Source organism: Strigops habroptila, chromosome 1 (assembly GCF_004027225.2).
Source record: "Strigops habroptila isolate Jane chromosome 1, bStrHab1.2.pri, whole genome shotgun sequence".
Classification (NCBI taxonomy): domain Eukaryota; kingdom Metazoa; phylum Chordata; class Aves; order Psittaciformes; family Psittacidae; genus Strigops; species Strigops habroptila.
The window spans coordinates 97,904,986-97,925,483 of record NC_044277.2 but is presented as its reverse complement, the minus strand read 5'-3'; the positions used below and the strand labels follow the sequence as shown (position 1 = coordinate 97,925,483).

The 20,498-nt window shown below is 51.5% G+C and overlaps 2 protein-coding genes across 4 annotated transcripts in view; both read right to left on the bottom strand.

Moving 5' to 3' along the window:
- The window catches only part of SETD2 (SET domain containing 2, histone lysine methyltransferase), a 66,260-nt gene extending 61,444 nt beyond the window's left edge, over window positions 1-4,816 (bottom strand). The window contains exon 1 of the mRNA XM_030493624.1: window positions 4,564-4,816. Coding sequence (XP_030349484.1) covers window positions 4,564-4,601 — 38 coding nt within the window. The 5' untranslated portion in view covers window positions 4,602-4,816. The remainder of the gene's footprint in view (window positions 1-4,563) is intronic.
- A 1,210-nt stretch (window positions 4,817-6,026) lies between these two features.
- Window positions 6,027-20,498, bottom strand: part of KIF9 (kinesin family member 9) — a 31,748-nt gene continuing 17,276 nt past the window's right edge. For 2 of the 3 annotated variants that reach the window (XM_030493552.1, XM_030493568.1), the window contains 8 exons: window positions 20,406-20,496; window positions 19,672-19,799; window positions 18,239-18,421; window positions 15,504-15,712; window positions 13,166-13,345; window positions 11,621-11,736; window positions 8,716-8,820; window positions 6,027-8,105 (listed from right to left, as the gene is read on the bottom strand). In XM_030493552.1, coding sequence (XP_030349412.1) covers window positions 7,998-8,105; window positions 8,716-8,820; window positions 11,621-11,736; window positions 13,166-13,345; window positions 15,504-15,712; window positions 18,239-18,421; window positions 19,672-19,799; window positions 20,406-20,496 — 1,120 coding nt within the window. In that variant the 3' untranslated portion in view covers window positions 6,027-7,997. The remainder of the gene's footprint in view (window positions 8,106-8,715; window positions 8,821-11,620; window positions 11,737-13,165; window positions 13,346-15,503; window positions 15,713-18,238; window positions 18,422-19,671; window positions 19,800-20,405; window positions 20,497-20,498) is intronic. The other variant, XM_030493560.1, reaches the window with a different exon arrangement.

Genomic DNA, 20,498 nt, shown 5'->3' with positions numbered 1-20,498 from the left:
CCTACAGCTGCTAGATTTCCTCATTTTTGAGAAACCCAGCTACCCAAGCGCACTCTCCCACTGAGGCATCCCAAGGCCGCAACTTTCCCTGTCCCGTTCACGCACATCATTCCATCTTTAATTACTAAACTATAGAGGAGCACTGCCGATATGCAGACCTAAAACGTTGAAAATCAAAGGCGAAAAGTATTCCCAGCAGGCTCACACCCAGCCAGTTCCTGGAAAAATGCACCATTTTCCTATTTACAGGCATTTTGGTTGGCAGAAACCACAGGGACCTCAACTGCACGAAGCCAAAGTGTGGAGTTTAATTTTCCTCCCTTTTTTAATTTCCTCTGAAGCTAAACACTGCAGACCTGCCCTGCCTTTGCTCCATACTGACTTTCTGGACCACAAGCAGATGGAAAAAGAAAAACAACAGAGCAGTGGGTGGAAGCTGCAAAAGAATCGAGGGCAGAAGGACAAGCTTCAAAACCCAACAGCGGTGATAAGACCCAGTGTTGGGTACCAAAAACCAGGGAGAAGACAACTTCTCCAAGAGCAAATCTACAGACCTCAGGCTTCGTTTTTAAGAGAGCTGGTACTGAAAATGTGCTGTAGATGGAGCAGGAAAAAGGCAACAGAAGAGCGGAAGGGGTAGTGTTGCATGGCATTCACACCTCCTTCCTGGAGATACACAACAACCACCTCATTGAATTCAGCTCCACTACAAGCAACCAGCCTCAGAAAGTTCAGCTGGGAATTCTAAGATGGCATCAAAAACAATAAACCCAAGTGAGAAACCTGTCTGATAACTTACTAGCTGGCCAGGCGAGCAGGTGAAGGTCTCCTCCCACAACCAAGAGAAATTTGGATGAACAAAGAGAATTTTCTTCAAATAAACTGACTTTTCAGAGCCATTAAGGCTTAAGCACAGAGCTGATAAATCCTCAGGTACGCTCAGGCAGCAAGAGCCCAGTTTCTCCCTTACTACTCTTGATTTCGCACCCCGTGGGACCATCATTAGTCTCCTTAGTAAACGGGAGGACTGTTCAAAGGGAAATGCAGGTGCAAAACAGAGCCTTTGAGCCTTTCCCTTCCATTAGCATCTCCCCAGTGGATTAGAACATACTTGTGGACCTAGATCTGGGTATTTAACCACTGCACATTTGCCAGGAGCTTCCACCTTGTGCCAAGGGCACCAGCATTACCCATCATTTTCCCTAGAGAAAAGCAGAAAATAGAATCCAGATGCTGACGGGAAGCAAAAAATAATCAAGTCCCAAAGTGACACGAACACGGAGCAGCCTGTGAGTCTCTACAGCTGAAATGCACATTTAAAAAAACCCTGTGGGAACAGCCATAACCAAAAACCTGAAGTTTTAGACTGCTGAATCCATAACAAGCCACATTAACAAAAATCAACAGGGTGTTCAAACGCACTGGCCATAAACCCCAACCCCACCAAACCATCCACTCCACCACCAAGCCCCACCGGTGTCACCGGCCTGCAGGGATGCAGGATAGCAGGAAGACCATCTTACCCCAAAATGGAGCTAAACTCAAGTTGGGGAGGTCTCCCTGCAGCAGAATGAAGAAGCAGCAGCAGCAGATAAATACCTTTCAGCCATAGCGAATGCAAAGGAACCTGCTGCAGCACCTTTAGTCTCCATCGTAGGGTACAGATGTGAGCTAAAGAAATCCTCAGGAGTCTCCATGAGATCCATCTGACCCCGTGCAACAACCCCACCAACATCTCACTTGTTTGAGAAGGTCCTCTGCCCTCAGAACACAGTGGCCAGGGACAAAGCTGGTGTCTTCTTGAAGGAAGCACTTGCTTGTTGCAGGTTTGGCTGTATCAGCTGCACCACTACAGCTCCAGTAACAGCACAAAGAGATGAAGTTTCTTCTCCTTGCAGCCCACGATACCATACAAACATCCACCAAGCAGGTCCAGGTCAGCATCAGGCAACTCCATGAGAAGCTGCAGACCTCGTGTGGAACTTGGTGGCAGCTCTGAGCTTGGTGGCTCAGGCTGGCCCAAATCTGAACACCCCCAGAGGCAAGGTAAGCTGTTTTCGCTGGACGCTGAAGTTCTCAAGAACCTGAGCACTGGCTGACGAATGAGACATGGAGACCAACCAGGTAAAATCTGGAGACTCTTTGTTAACAGGAAAACTCCAGCAAACGCCACCAGCATGCGTTCAAGTCGCCCGTGGCTCAGCTCCCAACTCAATATCCCACCTCCTGCAGCCAGTGTGAAGCTCCAGCTCAGCAACAACAATCACCATCACCAGCAGTGTCCAAGGTCAGGTTGGATGGGGCTCGAAGCAAGCCAGCAGAAGACATCCCTGCCCATGGGTTGAACTGGATGATCTTTAGAGGTCCTGTCCAATCCAAACCACTCTGTGAATGTCCCATGAAAGACAAGGCTGAGCCTGTCGATTTACTGGGCTCCACTTGTGTCGCAGGGCTCTGACCAACGCTCTTCAAGCCCCCACATCTTGCAGCAGCTACAAGTTACAGAAAGCAACTCCTCCAAAAACCAAACCATGCACGTCTCTCCTCCTCGCGCCCTGTATGGGACCAGGGAAAGCCACCAGCAGCAGCAAACGTCCTGCAGCCATCATGGGTTTGTTTTCAATTGTGCTCCCACCATGCTTTGGAAATACACAACTGTTTCCTGGGATGTGCTATGTGACGTATGTCTCATACTGCAACATTTGAGGGCAAGGAAGGAGACGATGAACCTTGAGGCACCCTCACCTCTGAAGAAAACCATCGCTACTACAAGTAATACTTCTCTCAAGCTAAAACGACACGCACTGGGAAAAACACGTTCTAAATAAGACACACATTAATGAAGCAGCGAATGTGACTCAAGACGCACAGCGAAACACTGGGCTTCCAGGCGGACACTGGAAAACAAGGCTCCTAACACCATGTGAACACCTCCTGACAGCTTCCAGAGCACCAACCCAGAACACACGCCCCAAGAAAACCCCAAAGCTGACCAAGGAATTTGTATTCATTTTAAAAAGTCGCTAGAGAAACCACTCTGGCTTCTTTCAAGAGCCCAGGACTGCAACGCTTGAGACTGTTTTAGCAGCAGCGCGATATAACCCACATGCTTTTAACTGTCCAGCTTGGTCTGATGCCTGGTTTGACACCGAATGCCACACACCACTGGGGAGAGGGTCCCTCATGCTCAAAACTAAGAGGGTGAAATATCTAAATCAGGCTAAAACTTTTTGGATGGGTAGTAGAGTCATTTGAACACAGAGGGTTGCTCAGGATGGGACCATTGCTCCCTGTTGGGATTAAGCTCTCTTGAATGAGGTGCAGGGTTTGCTCCGGGGTCTCCCATGCTGGGAGAGAAGCAGAAGCCACGTCTAGCAAAACACAACCTGCATTTAAAATTAAGTCCTCCATCTCTCACTAATTTTAGAAGGCTCGGCTGCAGGCACCATTTTCAGCTGGAACAGACCCTCAGCTGCTCCAGGTGGGCACAGACAGAACTCACAGCATTCGCTCAAAAAGGTTTGCTCTCATGTCCTTGCTCAAAACACACCGCTTTTAGCCTTGCCTCCAATCCAACCACTGCACAGAGGTGTGCAACATGCCAGGCGTCTGCCTCCTTCCACCCCAGAGCCGGCCATGCGCCGGGGATGCCATTCGCACAAAGTTTACGAAGCACCCGAATCCTTCACCAGGGAAGTCTAAAAACGTAAAAGAAGCATTCAGAAACAACAAGGAAAGGGAGGGGTGGGGAAAGAAACCACACCACTACCAGCGGGTGCTGAATGGCCTGTTCAGAAGCAGCGATAAAGCTAGTGGCCGTGGCGTAATGTTGGGGGGGGAGGTTAGGGAAAATCCCCAGCGGAGAGGAGAACCAGAGTTCACCGGCCATTAGGCTGCTCTCCCCCCTTGTGCCTGGCTCCTTCCTCCTGTCAGAAAATGGGGTCAGAGCTGGCTGTTGGAGAAGGATTCAAAGGGCAAAATAAAGACAGGACTCGGTAACTCCTCTGCACACCGGGAAGAAAAATAAGAATAATAATAACAATAATAATAATAAAGGTGCTGAAAAATATCCCTCCGGGGAAGCCGGGACACGTCCGCACTCACCACCCGGCCTCCCTCCGTGGGGCGGGAGGCAACGCGCACCCCGCCGGGCCGGGGGCCCGGGCCCCGCCGCCCTCCAAGCAGGGGAGCGCGGGCAGGGCACGCCCCGGCCCCGGCCCCGGCCGCCGGCAGCGCCCGCCGCTCCGCTCCTTCCCCCCCCCCCCAAGCCCCGCCAACCCGCCCGGCCTCCGCCCGCCGCCTCCCGGCCGCGGCGCTCACGCAAGGCCGGGGATGCGCGGCCTACCCCGGCCGCCCGCCCGCCCGCCGCACGCCGGGGAAGGAGGGAAGGGTCAGCGGCGGCGGTGCCCCGGCCCGCCCCGGCCCCGGCGGCTCCCCGCGGGGCGAGCGGCCTGGCCCGGCGCGCCTCGGCGCGGCTCGTCCCGGCCCGTCCGGGCCCGCAGGCCTCAGGCCGGGGCGGCGCGGGGAGCGGTCGGGGCGCCCGCCGGCGCGGCCCGCGCTTACTCCGGGGTGGGGTGCTCCGGGTCGTAGAAGTCCCCCATGGTCGGGCGGCCGCTGTCGGGGGCAGGCGCGGCCCCTCGGGCGGGCCGGGCCGGGCCGCGCCGCGGGGGAGGCCCCTCTCCGCCCTCCGAGCCCGGCGGGGGCTCGGCTCCGCCGCCGCCGCCTCACATCCTCCGCCGGGCCCCGCGCTGCAGCGGCCGCCGGCGGGGCCCCGCCATCCGCGCCGTGCCCTGCCCTGCCCTGCCCGCCGCCAGCCGCCGAGTCCGCCCCGGCGGCCCGGCTCCTCCCAGCCGCGCCGCCGCGCCGCCGCTCCCTGCCCGCCGCTCCGCTCCGCGCCGCTCCGCTCCCCCCGGCGCGGGCACGGGCCGGGACCACCCACGGGATCACCAGGATCTCACCGGGATCGGGCAGAGATCACCGGGACCAGCCGCGGGATCGCCAGGATCTCCCCGGGGATCGCCAGGGCCACACCACACACCGGGATAAGCATGGGATTGCCGAGATCTCCCGCGATCACCAGGACCGCACTGGGATCAGCCGCGGTACCACCGGGATCTCCTCGGGATCATGCCGGGATCACCCCCAGGATCCACCAGGACTGCACATGGATCAGCTGCGGGATCACCGAGATCTCCACAGCATCACTGGGACTGCGCTGGGATCAGCCATGAGATCCAGGAGGTCTTCCTGGCATCACGGCGACTTCACTGGGATCACCCATGGGATCAATGAGATCAACCTGGGATTACCAGGACCACACCAGGGTCAGCAGCAGCACCACTGGGATCTCCTTGGGATTGTACAGGGATCACCCCTGGGATCACCATGATCACACTGAGATCAGCCATGTCATCACTAAGATCTCCCTGGGATCACTGGGACCACACCGGGATCAGCCATGGGATCACTGAAATCTCCCTGGGATCACCGGGACTACACTGGGATCAGTCACAGGATCAATGAGATCTCCTCAGGATCACTGGGATCACACCAAGATCTCACTGGGATCACCAGAGTAGTATCACCAGCACTCTGGATCACCCACGGCACACGAGGATCACCTCCATGACACAGGCACCACAGGAATCTGGGATCACCAGCACCCCTGAGATCTCCCATACCCCAGGGCACCAGCAATCCAGGATCACCAGTACCCCTGGATCACCCACACCCCCAGACACTGGCACCACACCTCTGGGATTCCCAGCACCCAGGGATCACCAGCACCCCAGGACAACCCTAGGATCTCTCCCAGCACCACAGGCACCCCGGGATCACACCCAGGACACCAGCATCCCCAGGCCCCCACCAGGCACCCAGCCCTGCTCTCCTGTGCCCACGCTGCTCCCCTGATCTAAGGGGGCACCCGGGTCTCCCCAACCCCAGGATGGTGCCTCTGCCCAGGGCTCATTTCAGAGAGAAAAGCCCCAAAAATTGCAGAAACACCCAAAAATTGCTAAAACCTCTTCTTGTCCTTTCACTGGTTACTTTATTTCACCAACTTCCCAAACCCCGGGGAGAGCTCAATGAGACAGTGCCAGCGTGCTCCAGGATACCTGCCTGCTTTTGGGGTGTGAGGACCTTCCCGCTCACACAGGAGCCTCCAAACGACACTTGGCGTCATCCAATATTGACATTTCTTGCTTTGCCTTTTCCAGATTTGGGACCATGGCATGGGCAGCAGTGGCACAGGGACCCAAAGGGACAGGAGCAGCATCCATGTGGAAGCACGACAGGGAAGCAGAGGAGGGGTGGATGGAGCTCAGTTTGCGTGGAAGAGTTTTCTTAGGAAATTCAGGCTGGGTTGAACTTCCAGCAGCTTCATAAGCCTTTGGAAATTGATAATTCCAAGAAAGGGCATTTCTAGGCTCTTACTCACAGCACTTCTGGGGGGCAGGTGCCGTTACTGTAACAGGAGTGAGCTGCAACAAATTAAATCAAACAGCTTGGACTAATTAATTTTTCCAGAGTTCCATGTAAATGGGAAGGCGGCATGTGGAAAACCTTTGACCTGGGATATGTGAATCCAGCGATCCTCCTGCTGTGGCAGGTGCCAGTTGTAGCAGCGGGGGCTGTTTGTCCTCTGTCCCATCTCTCAGTGGGGCCCAGCCAGCATCGCCCCATCGCTCCAAGCCACATGCCAGGGGTTTTTCCAGTAATCCTGGTGATTTGCCAGGCTTTGGCCAGGGCATTGCTGACAGCCACAGATCGCAGGTGCTGCATTTGGGGGTTTTCAGCGTTATTCTTCAAGCTCTCCAAGTAATTTTGAAGCTCTCAGGATTCCACAACCTCACAGAGGGATGGAGAAGCAACTCCTGCCTGCAGCAGCTCTGAATGCAGACCAGAGCCTGCGCCCATCAGCTGCGGTGGCCGAGGGCCACCCAAAACACATGGTAGACACAAAAATCATGGCTGACGCTTTTATTCCTTGCAGAGGCAAGAAGTGGGAGCTCCAAGGAGGAGCTGGACCCCAGAGCTTCTTTAGGCCAAGCCTGCAGCTGGCACAGCACATACATACATACGTATATCTGGGCCCACGTCCATATATCGCTCCTTAGAGCCTGTGGTATAGGCACAGAGAGGATTTACAGGGGAGCTGACACTGATGGCCACCTGTTGGCAGCAGTAGAAGACGGGATTCTTTTGGCTGGATATTTGGTACGCAAAATCCCATGACATGTGCCAAGCTGGAAGCAGCCTCCCACCTCTGCTGAGGAAGAGGAGGACTTCCAGCAGGCCTTCAGCATGCTCCACTTCGTGGACAAAGATAGCAGCAGCCTGGCTAAGCAGCACAGTATCCCCTGGAGCTTTCCAGTTGCCAGGCACCATGATCTCACCCTGGGTCTGAATTGCCTTCCCAGAAAGCGGTGGGCAAACAATGCCCTAGTCCTGCTGCACTGGGGTGGGGAGGGTGTCATAAATCAACGCTGCTGCGTCCAACACCAGGCAGCTGATGGAAACACTTCTCTTGCGTGCACCTCTCCAGCCCCTTCCTCTATCCAGGAAGGCAGACACCCTGGGGCTGCTTCCATCCAAGGGAGGATCTGCTCTCACCTAGACTCGACTTCTCAGGATCCACCTTCAGTGTCAAAGCTTCTATCACAAACAAGCCTGGGAGGCCCTTCCCTCCCTTCCTCCTCCTTCCTGGGAGGCACAGGGGAGGAGGGGGAGCAGAAGCAGCCCAGGTTGTCCACAACACACCTTCTGTCGTGCCATTATGTTTTCCAGAGACGCTCAGAAAAACAAGCGTTGCTATTTGAACCCCCTGGCTCACTGCCTGTCTAAACAGTGGGTTCGATTACCAATAACTGTCAGTCTCGCTGAGAGGGGTGGGGTTTTTTTCCTACTGTTTATTGTTGATAAATCTATTTGGATATGAACATGAGGCACTTTCTGAGCTAGTGTTGCTTATGGGTTCCAGGCTGAGCCCAAATCTGCTATGTGACGTGCAGAAATGACATGGTTTTATTCTTCCCGGCAGCTGGGATGAGCCCTGGTTTCTTGCGCATTTGCTCTAGGGATGACACGGTTTTGCTGTACACATGCTGGCAACAGGAAACAAAAAAGGATCAGTAATGTGAGCTCAGTTTTCAGAGCAGAATTCTCACCTGTAAAAGACTTCTTCCTGGAAAAAAAACCCCAAACCACTTTCCCAATCTTCCCAAATGGTGCTGGAAAAAGCTTCCAAAGAAGCCCCATCACACCAGCATTGCTCTACCAGTGGCAGATCCCAGCAGGCTCAAAGGAGGGCACAAGAAACCCTGGGAAATGCTCCTCCTGAGCACTGAAGAGCTGGTTTTGAGATGTTTTCCTTAAAAACCCTTACTGCTAGATTGTGCAGCCCTGTTACTGTCCTGATGTTTTTGAAGCTCAGGGCCTCGGTGGTATCTTACAATGGGCCCTGAAGGAACTCCAAGTGAAAGGTGCTGAGATTGTTTTTTAGCATAACAGCAGCATGAGATGGGGCCTTTACATCAGCCAAAGAACATTTCAAAGAGCTTAGTTACAAAACCAAACTGGCATCTTTCAACAGGCTACAGCCAAAATGGCATCCATTCCAGAAGAGTCCTACACCCCACCTGGCAGCGAGGCGCAGAATCGCTCTCCCAGCACACGTCAGTGGGGGTACATGGAACTGGGCCCCCCTGAGATTACCTTTTGATCAGTCCTCATTTTCGCCTTGTAGAAGGGGACTGAAGCTGGGCAGGCTGGCAGCACTGTCTCCTGCATCCGCTCAAACCTCTCCTGCACGTCTTCCTCCTGCCACCAGACAGACAGACCCCACTCCATGTGAAAAACACACATCTCCATGTGAAAAACACACATCTCCCTGTGAAAAACACACATCCGGAGGCATAGGGGTCAACCGATCCCAAATGCCTCATTGAATGCCAATTCACCAATCTCTCTGAAGCTTCAGAAGTGAGAGGTCCCCTCTTCCTATGCCTTAGGTGAGCAGATTTGGGTAGGACTTCGGCCAAAATCCATCTGGAATTGTAAAGCCCCAAACAGAGTTCCCCCAACTGTCTTCGCACAGCCATGCTCTGCCTGTAACTACCCACAGGACGGTCTCCCTCCCACTGCACAATAATCTTGCAGTGTGAAGGAAGTCTGAGCTTCAGTGTGGTCCTCACTGATCCCAGCTAGCTAGCTGATGTCCATGCCCATGTTTCTCCAGGGTACCTTCTGGAAGGTGTAAGCACACAGAGGAGGAACATGGGTTTAATTAAGTGAATTTTTTTTAGTTACCAGCTTGTCTATAATGTTTTCATGCCATATTTGAGGATAGTTCTAGCAGATTCTTAGGTCACCTTCTGTAGTGGTTCATGAGTAGCATGGAGAAGGTGACAGTGGAATTCTGGTGTGATAAAAGGCAGATGGCCAAATGGAATCCAGCTGAGAATAAAAGATGCACACCCTGGAGAAATGGGCTAGGACAGGAAACTAAGAGCCAGTCTGGAAAAGGGAAAATGGTTCAAAGCAGGAAACGAACCTCCAGAGAAAAATGAGGTGGTTGCCTCCCAGCACAGTATGGGCCTCAGCAGAGCCAGTGGTGCTGGGAAGCTGCAGAGAACTGCCCAGTAAAAGGAACAAGAGAAACCAGCACTGAGCAACATTACAAGGGGCACTGTTTATCCTCTCCCTAAAGACTTTGCCTGTAACATCAGCAACTTGACACAGCTGCAGAGCATTGCTAAAAGGCATGCTTCATTCATCTTTGGGGTTATAATTGATCTGATGACAGGAAATCCAGGGCTGGAAGCCATTAAGGGAGTTTTTCTGAACACATTCAGTAACTTGGGTTAATAGAAGTGAGTAGTAATGGATCCTTTTTTCCCCAAAGAGGGACATCCTGGACTCAAGCAGTCAGTTGGGGTTTCCCTGTTGACTCACTGGGGAGTTGGGGTTTGGTTTTTTTGCTCTTTCCTATACAGGTCTGCATCTGCATCTGAAAACTTCCACAATCAGTAGATCACAACATTCTGTTTAAAAGTAAACTCAAAATAACTCCATTAGTATTTTTTTTCATCACATTATGTTTGTTACTCATACCCTCAAGGGAAGCTAATTCAGTAGGATGGGAAGAGCCTGTCTCTGATCTTTGAAACTCATCACATGCCTTTCTAGAAAGAAGAAAACATTTCACTGAGATTTACAGTCAAAATAATCAGACAGTTGGAGACAAAAGACTTCCTTTTCTGTTTTCCTTCTAAAAAGTCAAAGCCACCTGTCCCTCACTACACGTTGGCTAGAAATGGGGCTGTGCATTTAGGAAAGGGGTCACACAGCTCACATCCTGCTTATTCCCTTTCCCAAACACCTGTGGGTGCCCCCTGCTTCTGATGGGGATGGGCTTCTGGGAGAGACAGACCTATGACCCGTCCCCACTAGCTGTTCTCTGCGATCCACAGAGGTTAAGCAGCACTAACGGAAATGGGTTACACCTACAAAGGGCTGATTCTCCCTTACAGCCAGGGTGGGATCTCACTCCTTTGTTATAGAATCATAGAAACACAGCATGGTTTGGGTTGGAAGGGACCTTAAAGCTCATCCAGTTCCAGCCCCCTGCCATGGGCAGGGACACCTTCCACTAGAGCAGGTTGCTCCAAGCCCCGTCCAACCCGGCCTTGAACACTGCCAGGGATGGGGCAGCCACAGCTCCTCTGGGCAACCTGTGCCAGGGCCTCACCACCCTCACAGGGAAGAACTTCTCCCTCAGATCTCATCTAAATCTCTCCTCTGTCAGTTTAAAGCCATTCCCGCTTGTCCTGTCCCTACATGTCCTTGTCAAAAGCCCCCCTCCAGCTTTTGTGTTGGCCCCTTTAGGCACTGGGAGCTGCTCTAAGGTCTCTCCAGAGTCTTCTCTTCTCCAGGCTGAACAAGCCCAGCTCTCTCAGCCTGTCTCCATAGCAGAGGTGCTCCAGCCTTCAAAGCATCTTCATGGCCTCCTCTGGGCTCACTCCAACAGGTCATGTCAGACCGAGTGGAAGCACTGCCACCACATTCCTATCAAACAGCATGAAGGTTTTGAGCCTGACATTTAACAGTGAAGGACAAAACCTGGAATTACTTCAGAAGAGGATAATGCAAAGAAGTGTGGTAAATGAGAAGCTTAAGAGAAATGTGCTTTGTCAGGACTGACAAAAGACCCTGGGCACCCCAAAGTTGTGGTTTCTAAACAGAGGGCTGGCTATGTACCAGTTGCCACAACACAAAACACAATAGTTTAGCTGTACCAACTGGAAACAAGCCTCCCAACTACCCCTTGCACCTCTGGGCAGCACGCCTGATTCCTGATAGTCAGCAGATGACTGGGTACTTCAATCACTCTGTCCTATTTTAGCCTCTTCATGGTAAAGCTAATGTGAAAGCAAGATGTATCTCCAGATAGTTGCTCTCTGCATCATAGCAGATAGCATTTCAATACCAGCCACTCTGCTTAGGGAAAGAGGCAGAGATGCCACATCCTCCTCCTCCTCCCACAGGCTTAGTCGTGCCCTCATTACCATGCCACGTGTGGCTATTAGGGAGAATAAGCAGAGCTGCCAGGAAAACTCACCAGGCACATGACTCTGTTTATGGGAATCATTCCAGGTCTGATGTTGCCACCGGGCTTCAGAGCTTCCTGCACATCCTTGGGGATAAGGAAGGACTCGTTGTACCAGATCTTGAACTCTGCAAAGCAAAGCAGGGGGCTGTAATGACGGAAGAGACGGGGGGGATTGCTTCTGTCCATGAATCAGACAGGAAGCGAGTGCTCTTAAACTCTCAGATGAGACCTCAGAACTCCAACATCTTGAGTTTTAACTATTAGAAAAGTTAGTTTAAAAGGACGGGGCACTGTTAGCTGGCATCGGCTGTGCCTAGACAGGCTGCTGCCTGTCTCTGCTGCCTGTGAGGTGGCCGGGACGCGGTGGCCGGCCGTGGGGACAGTTCCCTGGGCTTGTGCAGCCCAAGATGCTGTCCGCCAGGTGGCACTGCTCCTGCACCCCGGAGCCATCCCGCCCGGAGCTGGCCATTTTGAGTGGTCAGCACATTTGGGGCTCAGATTTCAATTCCAAATGCTTTCTCCATCCCGTAATAGCCAGTGATAACACACAGCAGGAATTGTGTCCTTATTAATACTGGGCATTTCCCGGACACCTGCTGTGAAGCGGCTGTGCTCCGCTCCACAGCTCTGCCACGTTCCCCCATGGAGTGGGAGGGCCCGCAGCCCCTGAAGAAGGCTGTGCTCGCCAGGAGGGACCCCAGGAACTGAGCTGCTTTCTGTGCCAGGAGCCATGAAGGATAAATAAAGGTTAAACACAGAGCCCTGCTCTTGCTCGGCACAGTGGACATGATGCAATAGCGCTGACTTTGTCCCCTGGTTTTAGCTCTGAGATGACCTCTTCACTCAGGGATGACCCAGATATTGAGTCCCTGCCCGTGTGCTTAAACAAACAGCAGATATCTGGAGCACGCAAAAAAGGCCAAACCCAGATCCAATGGGAACCGGTGGCAAAGTTTCTGCACATTTGTGATTTGTCCCTGTCTATCTCCTGGAACAAGCCAGGCATTTTTTCAGCATGGAATGCACTGATGGATACAAGCTGTGCTCTGGCAAGTTTGTAGAAAATCAAGTGTTGCCATGTGCATGGCATTTGAATGTTTGGGACTCTGGCATTTGTACACCTACTGTCTTCCATCAAACAGGGCAAATCCGGGATACAGCAGGACTGCACTCCCATTACAGCAGATTCAAACTGAGTGGCGTGCAGTGCAGCACACTAGAAATCTGCATGCACCACCCTGAGCAGAGGTGTGATTTGTCACCATGAGGGTGGTACTCATGAAGAACACACTAAAATGACCATGCTCTGCTTCCTGCCAAGGCACCCATGCTGCAACGCTGGAACCTGAATCTCACAGGGGTACAGAGGAGACATCTGTAGTCCAAGCTAAAACCCTGGCCCAGTGCAGTTCCTTAGCCACCACCTTGGCTAAAGGAAATCACTCTGCTAATGTCCAAATGCAGTCAAGCTTTAAGGTCCCTTCTAACCCAACCATTCTGTGATTGTGATTCTAAACTGGAGACTGTTCGGAAACTGCCCTGGTGAGCCAGTACCTGAGATGAGTCTGTTCCGGCATTTGTTCACCAGATCCTGGCAGTACTCGATTTCTGCCTTCAGGTCCTGCAGTTCAGCATAACTAGACCTGTACTCTTCCTTCAGCTCTTTCAGCTTCACGATGAGTAAAAACTCCTTCTCATCAATTATGATGTGTCCTTTCTCATCAACATACTCTCCTGGAGGGTAAGAAAAGGAAATGAAGGTTTCTTATGAGGGTGGAAAGGAATGAAGAACAGTCATTATACTTTGAACCACACAGTAGTTACCCAGTTATACTGAGGTTAACCACACAACTGACATTTCCTTAGACACGCTTACTACACATACAATGCTGGAGTGGTGTGAAGCACAAATCTTTGCTGAACTCCTGAACCACCTCAGACACCAGTCCTCCCTGAACTGAGACATGCACAGATAAACCTAAAGAGGACGACAAGAAAGCTGGAGAGGGGCTTTGGACAAGGACATGTAGGGACAGGACAAGCGGGAATGGCTTTAAACTGACAGAGGGGAGATTTAGATGAGATCTGAGGCAGAAGTTCTTCCCTGTGAGGGTGCTGAGGCTCTGGCACAGGTTGCCCAGAGAAGCTGTGGCTGCCCCATCCCTGGCAGTGTTCAAGGCCAGGTTGGACAGAGGGGCTTGGAGCAACCTGCTCTAGTGGAAGGTGTCCCTGCCCCTGGCAGAGAGTTGGAACTGGATGAGCTTTAAGGTCCCTTCCAACCCAAACCAGTCTGGGATTCTCTGATTCATGAAGAGGTGGGACCAGGCTCCGCAGGAAGACAGCCCGCTGGAGGGTATCACAGAGGGCTTTTATGCCTCCTACCAAAAAACTTTGCAGGCAGCCATGGTGAGGGTATTTGTGACAAAGGGCTGGTCAGCTCTTTGGGGACACTTAAGCCAGTGCTACTTTCCTATGATAAACATCTCTCAGGTTTTATTTCCCTCAAATCAGTTTATTCCTGTGATTTTCAGCATTCACAATATACCACCAGTTGGTAAATGTCATCATAAAGAGCAAAGGCCCAAAAGAAGCCATGAAAAGACAGACCCTCACTTCGATATGATTTGTCATTTACCCAGAAGAGCTTTGCATCTTGCAGACCCTATGGGAAAAGGCCCCTTGGTGTCAAAAATTCTCTCTAGAGGAAGAGAAATGGAAACCAGCAGAGCAAACTCTGGGTCTGACTCTGACCCTCATTCACTGGTCAGGGCCCTCATTCCCTCCCATTTCCCGCTAATTGCCTGGCAGCCATTAAAGGTGTAGTTTCACAGAACTGAGTTGTTTTGCTGTCCTCCCCACATGCAAGGAACACCACGGCTACTTCCTCACAGAGCACTCCAGGCTGCTCTGCTAGTAATGCCATTTGTTTCAGATTTCCCTCCTTGCCCAGAGGCATTTCTCCACTCTGCAGAGTGCAACAGCACTGACTCTTGGGAGCCCTGCTGCAGGGAGCATGTAACTTGACACACTTTCTAGTCTCATCCAGGCATATTACACCTAACAAACATCTTGCCACAGCAAAGTAGGAAGGCACTGAGCCCATTTTTGCTTTAGTACCTTGTAGTTTGGTATTTTGACTTTCATAAATCACAGAATCCTAGAATGGTTTGGGTTGGAAGGCACCTTAAAGCTCATCTAGTTCCAACCCCCTGCCATGGGCAGGGACACCTTCCACCAGACCAGGTTGCTCCAAGCCCCGTCCAACCTGGCCTTGAACACTGCCAGGGATGGGGCAGCCACAGCTTCTCTGGGCAACCTGTGCCAGGGCCTCACCACCTTCCCAGGGAAGAACTTCTGCCTCAGATCTCATCTAAATCTCCCCTCTGTCAGTTTAAAGCCATTCCCCTTGTCCTGTCCCTATCTGCCCTTGTCAAAAACCCCTCTCCAGCTTTCTTGTCAGCCGTTTTAGGTATTGGGAGGCTGCTCTAAGGTCTCCCTGGAGTCTAAACCAGTCTCTAATCCTGATGAAATGAAGCTGTAGGAGATGCATCTCCACCACAGTTAGGGGTGCGTGCTACCCAGGATTTCTGCACTGTGCTGACCTGCTTTTGTCAGCAGTACACTGCCTAATCCTTCACAGTGTGGGGTGAGGAATCAACCTGACTGCAGCTCACCTCACCAGTGTAAAGCCTGAGTAGCATGACTTGGTGAGGACTCAGGTGGAGGACTCGGGTGGCAAACCACAAGGTCAGCTGCAGAGCTGGGGCACAAGCCTGGCCCTGGCAGGTAGCAGTGGTGGTCTCTAGTGGTCTCACTACCAGAACTGCTTTAAAACCAGCAGCTTCCCTCTTCTATCAGATTCTCGCTGGCCAGTGTCCACACAGCAACTTACCCTGCTGCCACCGCTCCTGCTGCTGAGCCTCCAGAGCCTTTTTGATGCTCTCCATCTCAAGCTTGATGGAGTTGATCCTCTGTGCTACAGTACTTCTCCTCTTCTTCCTGTCATATAGGATGCTTTTGTTCTCTTTAAAGATCCGGCTGATCTCACTTCCATACTCCTCCTTAAACATCTCAAATGCTGCTGGCTTGGGCGGAGGGGAGCTGCAACAGAATTCAAAGAAAAGACACACAGACATGGGGAGGTCAGTTTGTTCTGCCCTGCAGCATGACACAGTCCACAGTTGCCACAGCTGAAGATTGTGGATGGTATTTCAAGGTGCCCTTTGAGGATCTCACTGTGCTAGCTGCACCCTGGCACCATCTCTGCATCAACCTTCATACGTATACCCGAGTACTATTCCCAGAAGAAAGAGTTATTAACATAGAAACCACATGCCTTACGAGATGCCTCAAAACTGAGTCTTCCCTGGAAAGTGGACCTTTAATGGTCTGAATTTTCAGAAAAATAATAATTACTATTCCTCCCTATTGTTAAACAGAAAAGCTTTTGCTCTTTCCTTGCTGGTTTCCCAGCACGGACCAGTCAGTCACCTCTGCCAACAAACCCCACAGCTGCGTGTGTTGGGTGGCTCTACAATGCTGCCACCCATGGCTTTGAAGTCTTGCCTATTTAGAAAGACTAAATTCCAAGTGGCATGTGTCAATCCTGACTTTTCTATGAAATGGCTGCGATGCAAAGGCTTTGATGCTCTGAGGGCTGGAGCACCTCTGCTATGAGAGAGCTGGCCTTGTTCAGCCTGGAGAAGAGGCAACCACTCTGTGATTCCGTGATGCAAACGTGCCCCCATGAACACCAGCTCTTAGCTCAACACAAACCACACTAGGCAAAAGGAGAGTCCCTCGGGGGAACGTCGCACTCCCATGGATGCTGCTCTGTGCTGCATAAGGCTGTTCTTGGTGTGCGAGCTGGATCTGGTAGCAAAAGGTAGCCAGAAGTCTCTACATTCCTCAGTCCAGACTGGTCAAAGCAAAACTCTGACTACTGCCTTCCCCTGATTGACCTCTTCGGGGCATTTTCAAACTTCTCAAAGGCTGCATGAGACAGCTTTCCCCGCCAAACTGCTGGCATGGCACTGTCAACAACAACCACTGGGCAGACTGCCACAGCTACGGCCTCGACAGCCAGCTACCAGGCTACTTGAAGCACTCTGGGTTGTGCCTTATACAGCTGCAACAGCAGCCTTCACTGCCAGCCACAGCACTTTTAGATTAATACTAAAACACATGCAGAGGCCTTGGAGGAACATGCTAACATGTTAAGGTGCTTCAGGAGTAAATTCTCCTGGAACAGCTTTACCGTGATGCTCTCCCTGGGCAGCAGGAATGAGAAAGGACTGGTTGTCTACAGCACAGGCAATGCAGGTGCTCACAATACTTGAGAGCTGTCTCGCTTGAGAGCTCACAGCAAGAAAAGATGGTTGATGATGGGAAAACCAGTGTCCAGACTGGTTTGTGGAGGGCCCTGGCTGAGCTTCTGTGAGCTGAACAGCCTCATAGTGTTGAGACCATTCTCCTGGAAAGAGTTCTTCGTCTTGGTACCCTTAGCATTTTTCACCCCATCCACTCCATCCAGAAGAAAATGCAATTCAGTGCTGCCCTCCCATGCTAAATTCTTGTCTTGCTACAAGCAGATGATTGGCACATTGCTCCAGTTTTGGTCATTTTCCACTCTTCTGTTTTGATATGGTACCTCCTGCCATGATCTTGTGATGATCTTGTGCAGCTATTGACCCATTTTCATGACTACGTGGGGTTTTGTGGCTGGACATGTGATGCCTCTGCACTTTTACTATTAACCAAAGGGTAAAGAGTGCTGCAATTTTCAGAGACTTCCCAATTAATCCCAGAATGGTTTGGGTTGGAAGGGACCTTAAAGATCATCCAGTTCCAACCCCTGCCATGGTCAGGGACACCTTCCACTAGACCAGGTTGCTCCAAGCCCCGTCCAGCCTGGCCTTGAACACTGCCAGGGATGGGGCAGCCACAGCTTCTCTGGGCAACCTGTGCCAGGGCCTCACCACCCTCACAGGGAAGAACTTCTGCCTCAGATCTCAGCTAAATCTCCCCTCTGTCAGTTTAAAGCCATTCCCCCTTGTCCTGTCCCTACCTGCCCTTGTCAAAAGCCCCTCTCCAGCTTTCTTGCTGGCCCCTTTAGGCACTGGAAGCTGCTTTAAGCTGTCCCTGGAGCGTTCTCTTCTCCAGGCTGAACAAGCCCAGCTCTCTCAGCCTGTCTCCATAGCAGAGGTGCTCCAGCCCTCAAAGCATCTTCATGGCCTCTTTTGGACTCGCTCCAACAGCCCCACATCCTTCTTATGTTGGGGCCCCAGAGCTGGACACAGTACTCCACGTGGGGCCTCTCAAGAATGGAATAGAGGGGGAGAATCCCCTCCCTCAACCTGCTGGCCAGGGCAACTTAATAGACCAACTGACCAGGGCAGAGCTTAAAGCAGATGAAGAAGATAACCACCAACAACATACTTCAGCGCACAGGGTGTCCCTACAACCACTGCTGTTCTACAATGTATTAATGCATTCGAGCAAGGAAGATCTCTGAATCTGTCTTCTTACTTTGAAGCAGACAGTTGTACTAGGGGAACACAATGCAATCACTCTGGTGTAAACCAACCCCTGGCAAAGGGGGTTTTCTCCCTCACAGCGAAAACTTACCTGGGCTGCTGGGAATCCTCCACAGGAGATGGCTTTGAAAGCTCTGCATCAGTATTTGCTGTATCCTGGTCCCTTGGTACCTCTTTCACATCCAGATCCTTGATGGAAAACGTTACCTGACTTTTTGATGGTAAATCCCCATCCACATCTTTCCAAGAAAGATTGCTCTTCGTTCCTTCTTTCCTGACGGGGGGAAAGATGAACCAGATTAATTCAATTTTTCATAAGAGGGAACTGAAACCAAATCGTGCTGCAGGTGCTAGTGTTGCTGATTAAAATAGTTTGATGAGGCTCCTACATAAGTCTGCAGTGACATACCTACTGACAGGGAGTAAGATGAGCTTTGTTCTCACAAATCCTTACTTCCTAGAGCAGAGAGATTGCCTTGTGTAGCAAATACTGCAGAATATAGCACAGGCTGGACTAGCTCTCTAGAGAAGGATCACAAGGACAAGAGTCCCACCCTGTCTGGAGTGAGGCATGCCTGCAGACAGGATAACCCTCTTTACCTTCAGAGGAACCTACAAACCAAATCCCCCAGGATTTGATCTAACCCACACCTAAATCAAGCCCAGCTTGAGAGCTCTGTTCTTCTCCCTCAGCTCACCTCCATAAACACCACCAGCCTTATCTGCAGGGCACAGTGCCACTTCAAAAAGGATACAGAAAAGTGCTTGTTAAATCTCCTTGCATTTTCCTAAAAACCAGAACTGCATAGAGGAGCCCACTGTGTCATGTGGATACTAATGCCTTGGCAGTTCCTCCCCTCTCTAATATAAGGACTTGGACCAACATAAGAAGGATGTGGAGCTGTTGGAGCAAGTCCAGAGGAGGCTACGAAGATGCTTTGAGGGCTGGAGCACCTCTGCTATGGAGACAGGCTGAGAGAGCTGGATTTGTTCAGCCTGGAGAAGAGAAGGCTCCAGGGACACCTTAGAGCAGCTTCCAGTGCCTAAAGGGGCCGACAAGAAAGCTGGAGAGGGGCTTTTGACAAGGGCAGGTAGGGACAGGACAAGGGGGAATGGCTTTAAACTGACAGAGGGGAAATTTAGATGAGATCTCAGGAAGAAGTTCTTCCCTGTGAGGGTGGTGAGGCACTGAGCAGAAAAAGATCCTTTGATTTATAAAAGTAAGGTCCCCTGCATTGGCTGTTTCTACCACTGCTCCCGTGGCCAAGAGCCTCCTCTGGACTCACTCCAACAGGTCCATGTCCTTCTGATGGTGTGGCTAATGGCCACAAGGACACCACAAACCCTTACAGCACTGTGCTGGAATGTCTTCTTGAGGAACCACAAAACTTCTACATACTTGTTTAGCCAGCTTTGTCTCTGCCTTTCTCCATGGGTTGCTGTCAATCACACCTTGACCAAAACTGCTCACTGTGATGACACATTACCAGAGAAAAGGGAGAGCAGCCTGGCTACTTAATTCACCTGGACACCTCATCATTCCTCCTGGATTTCTTCTTCCTACCACGTCTGGATGAAGGAGCAGCTCTAGTGTCAAAAGCCTGCTCATCCTCTTCCTGCACCAAATGGCCATCCACATCAACCACACCTGCCTGGAAACAGGAAGAAATAAAACATGGACCAGGAAGCATTAGATCTGTAGCTATACCACAAAAGCTATACCGCCCTTGCCCAACAGTTATTCCATCCTGTTGTACCATTTAATATGGAAATGTGTATGAATTACCAAGTATTCCAGGGAAACACATCTGTAAGAATGAAGTGAGAACTAAAACAGGGCCAAAATCATCCTCAAATTCACATGCCAAATGTTTCAGCCACTTAGAGGGAGAACAACTTGGGTCTAGTGCCCCAAAAGAAATAAAAGCAACCTCAGAAGTCTGGTGAGGCCCTGGCACAGGTTGCCCAGAGAAGCTGTGGCTGCCCCATCCCTGGCAGTGTTCAAGGCCAGGTTGGATGGGGCTTGGAGCAACCTGCTCTAGTGGAAGGTGTCCCTGCCCGTGGCAAGGGGTTGGAACTGGATGAGCTTTAAGGTCCCTTCCAACCCAAACCATTTTATAATGCTATGGTGATTCTTTGGTTTCTGAGCTTCATATTTCAACAGAGAAAAGTTGAGAACTTGAGGCAATTCATGTTACAGCAGCAAAGAAACCAGTTGTAAGATTGATTCTGGGCCAGGCTCAAGCACTGGACATTACCTTATGAAAAGCAGCAACAGCAACAAAGTCATTTTTGTCTATCAGAGCATACTTGCTTCGTAATCTGGCCTCCACTTCACACTCCTGTTGACT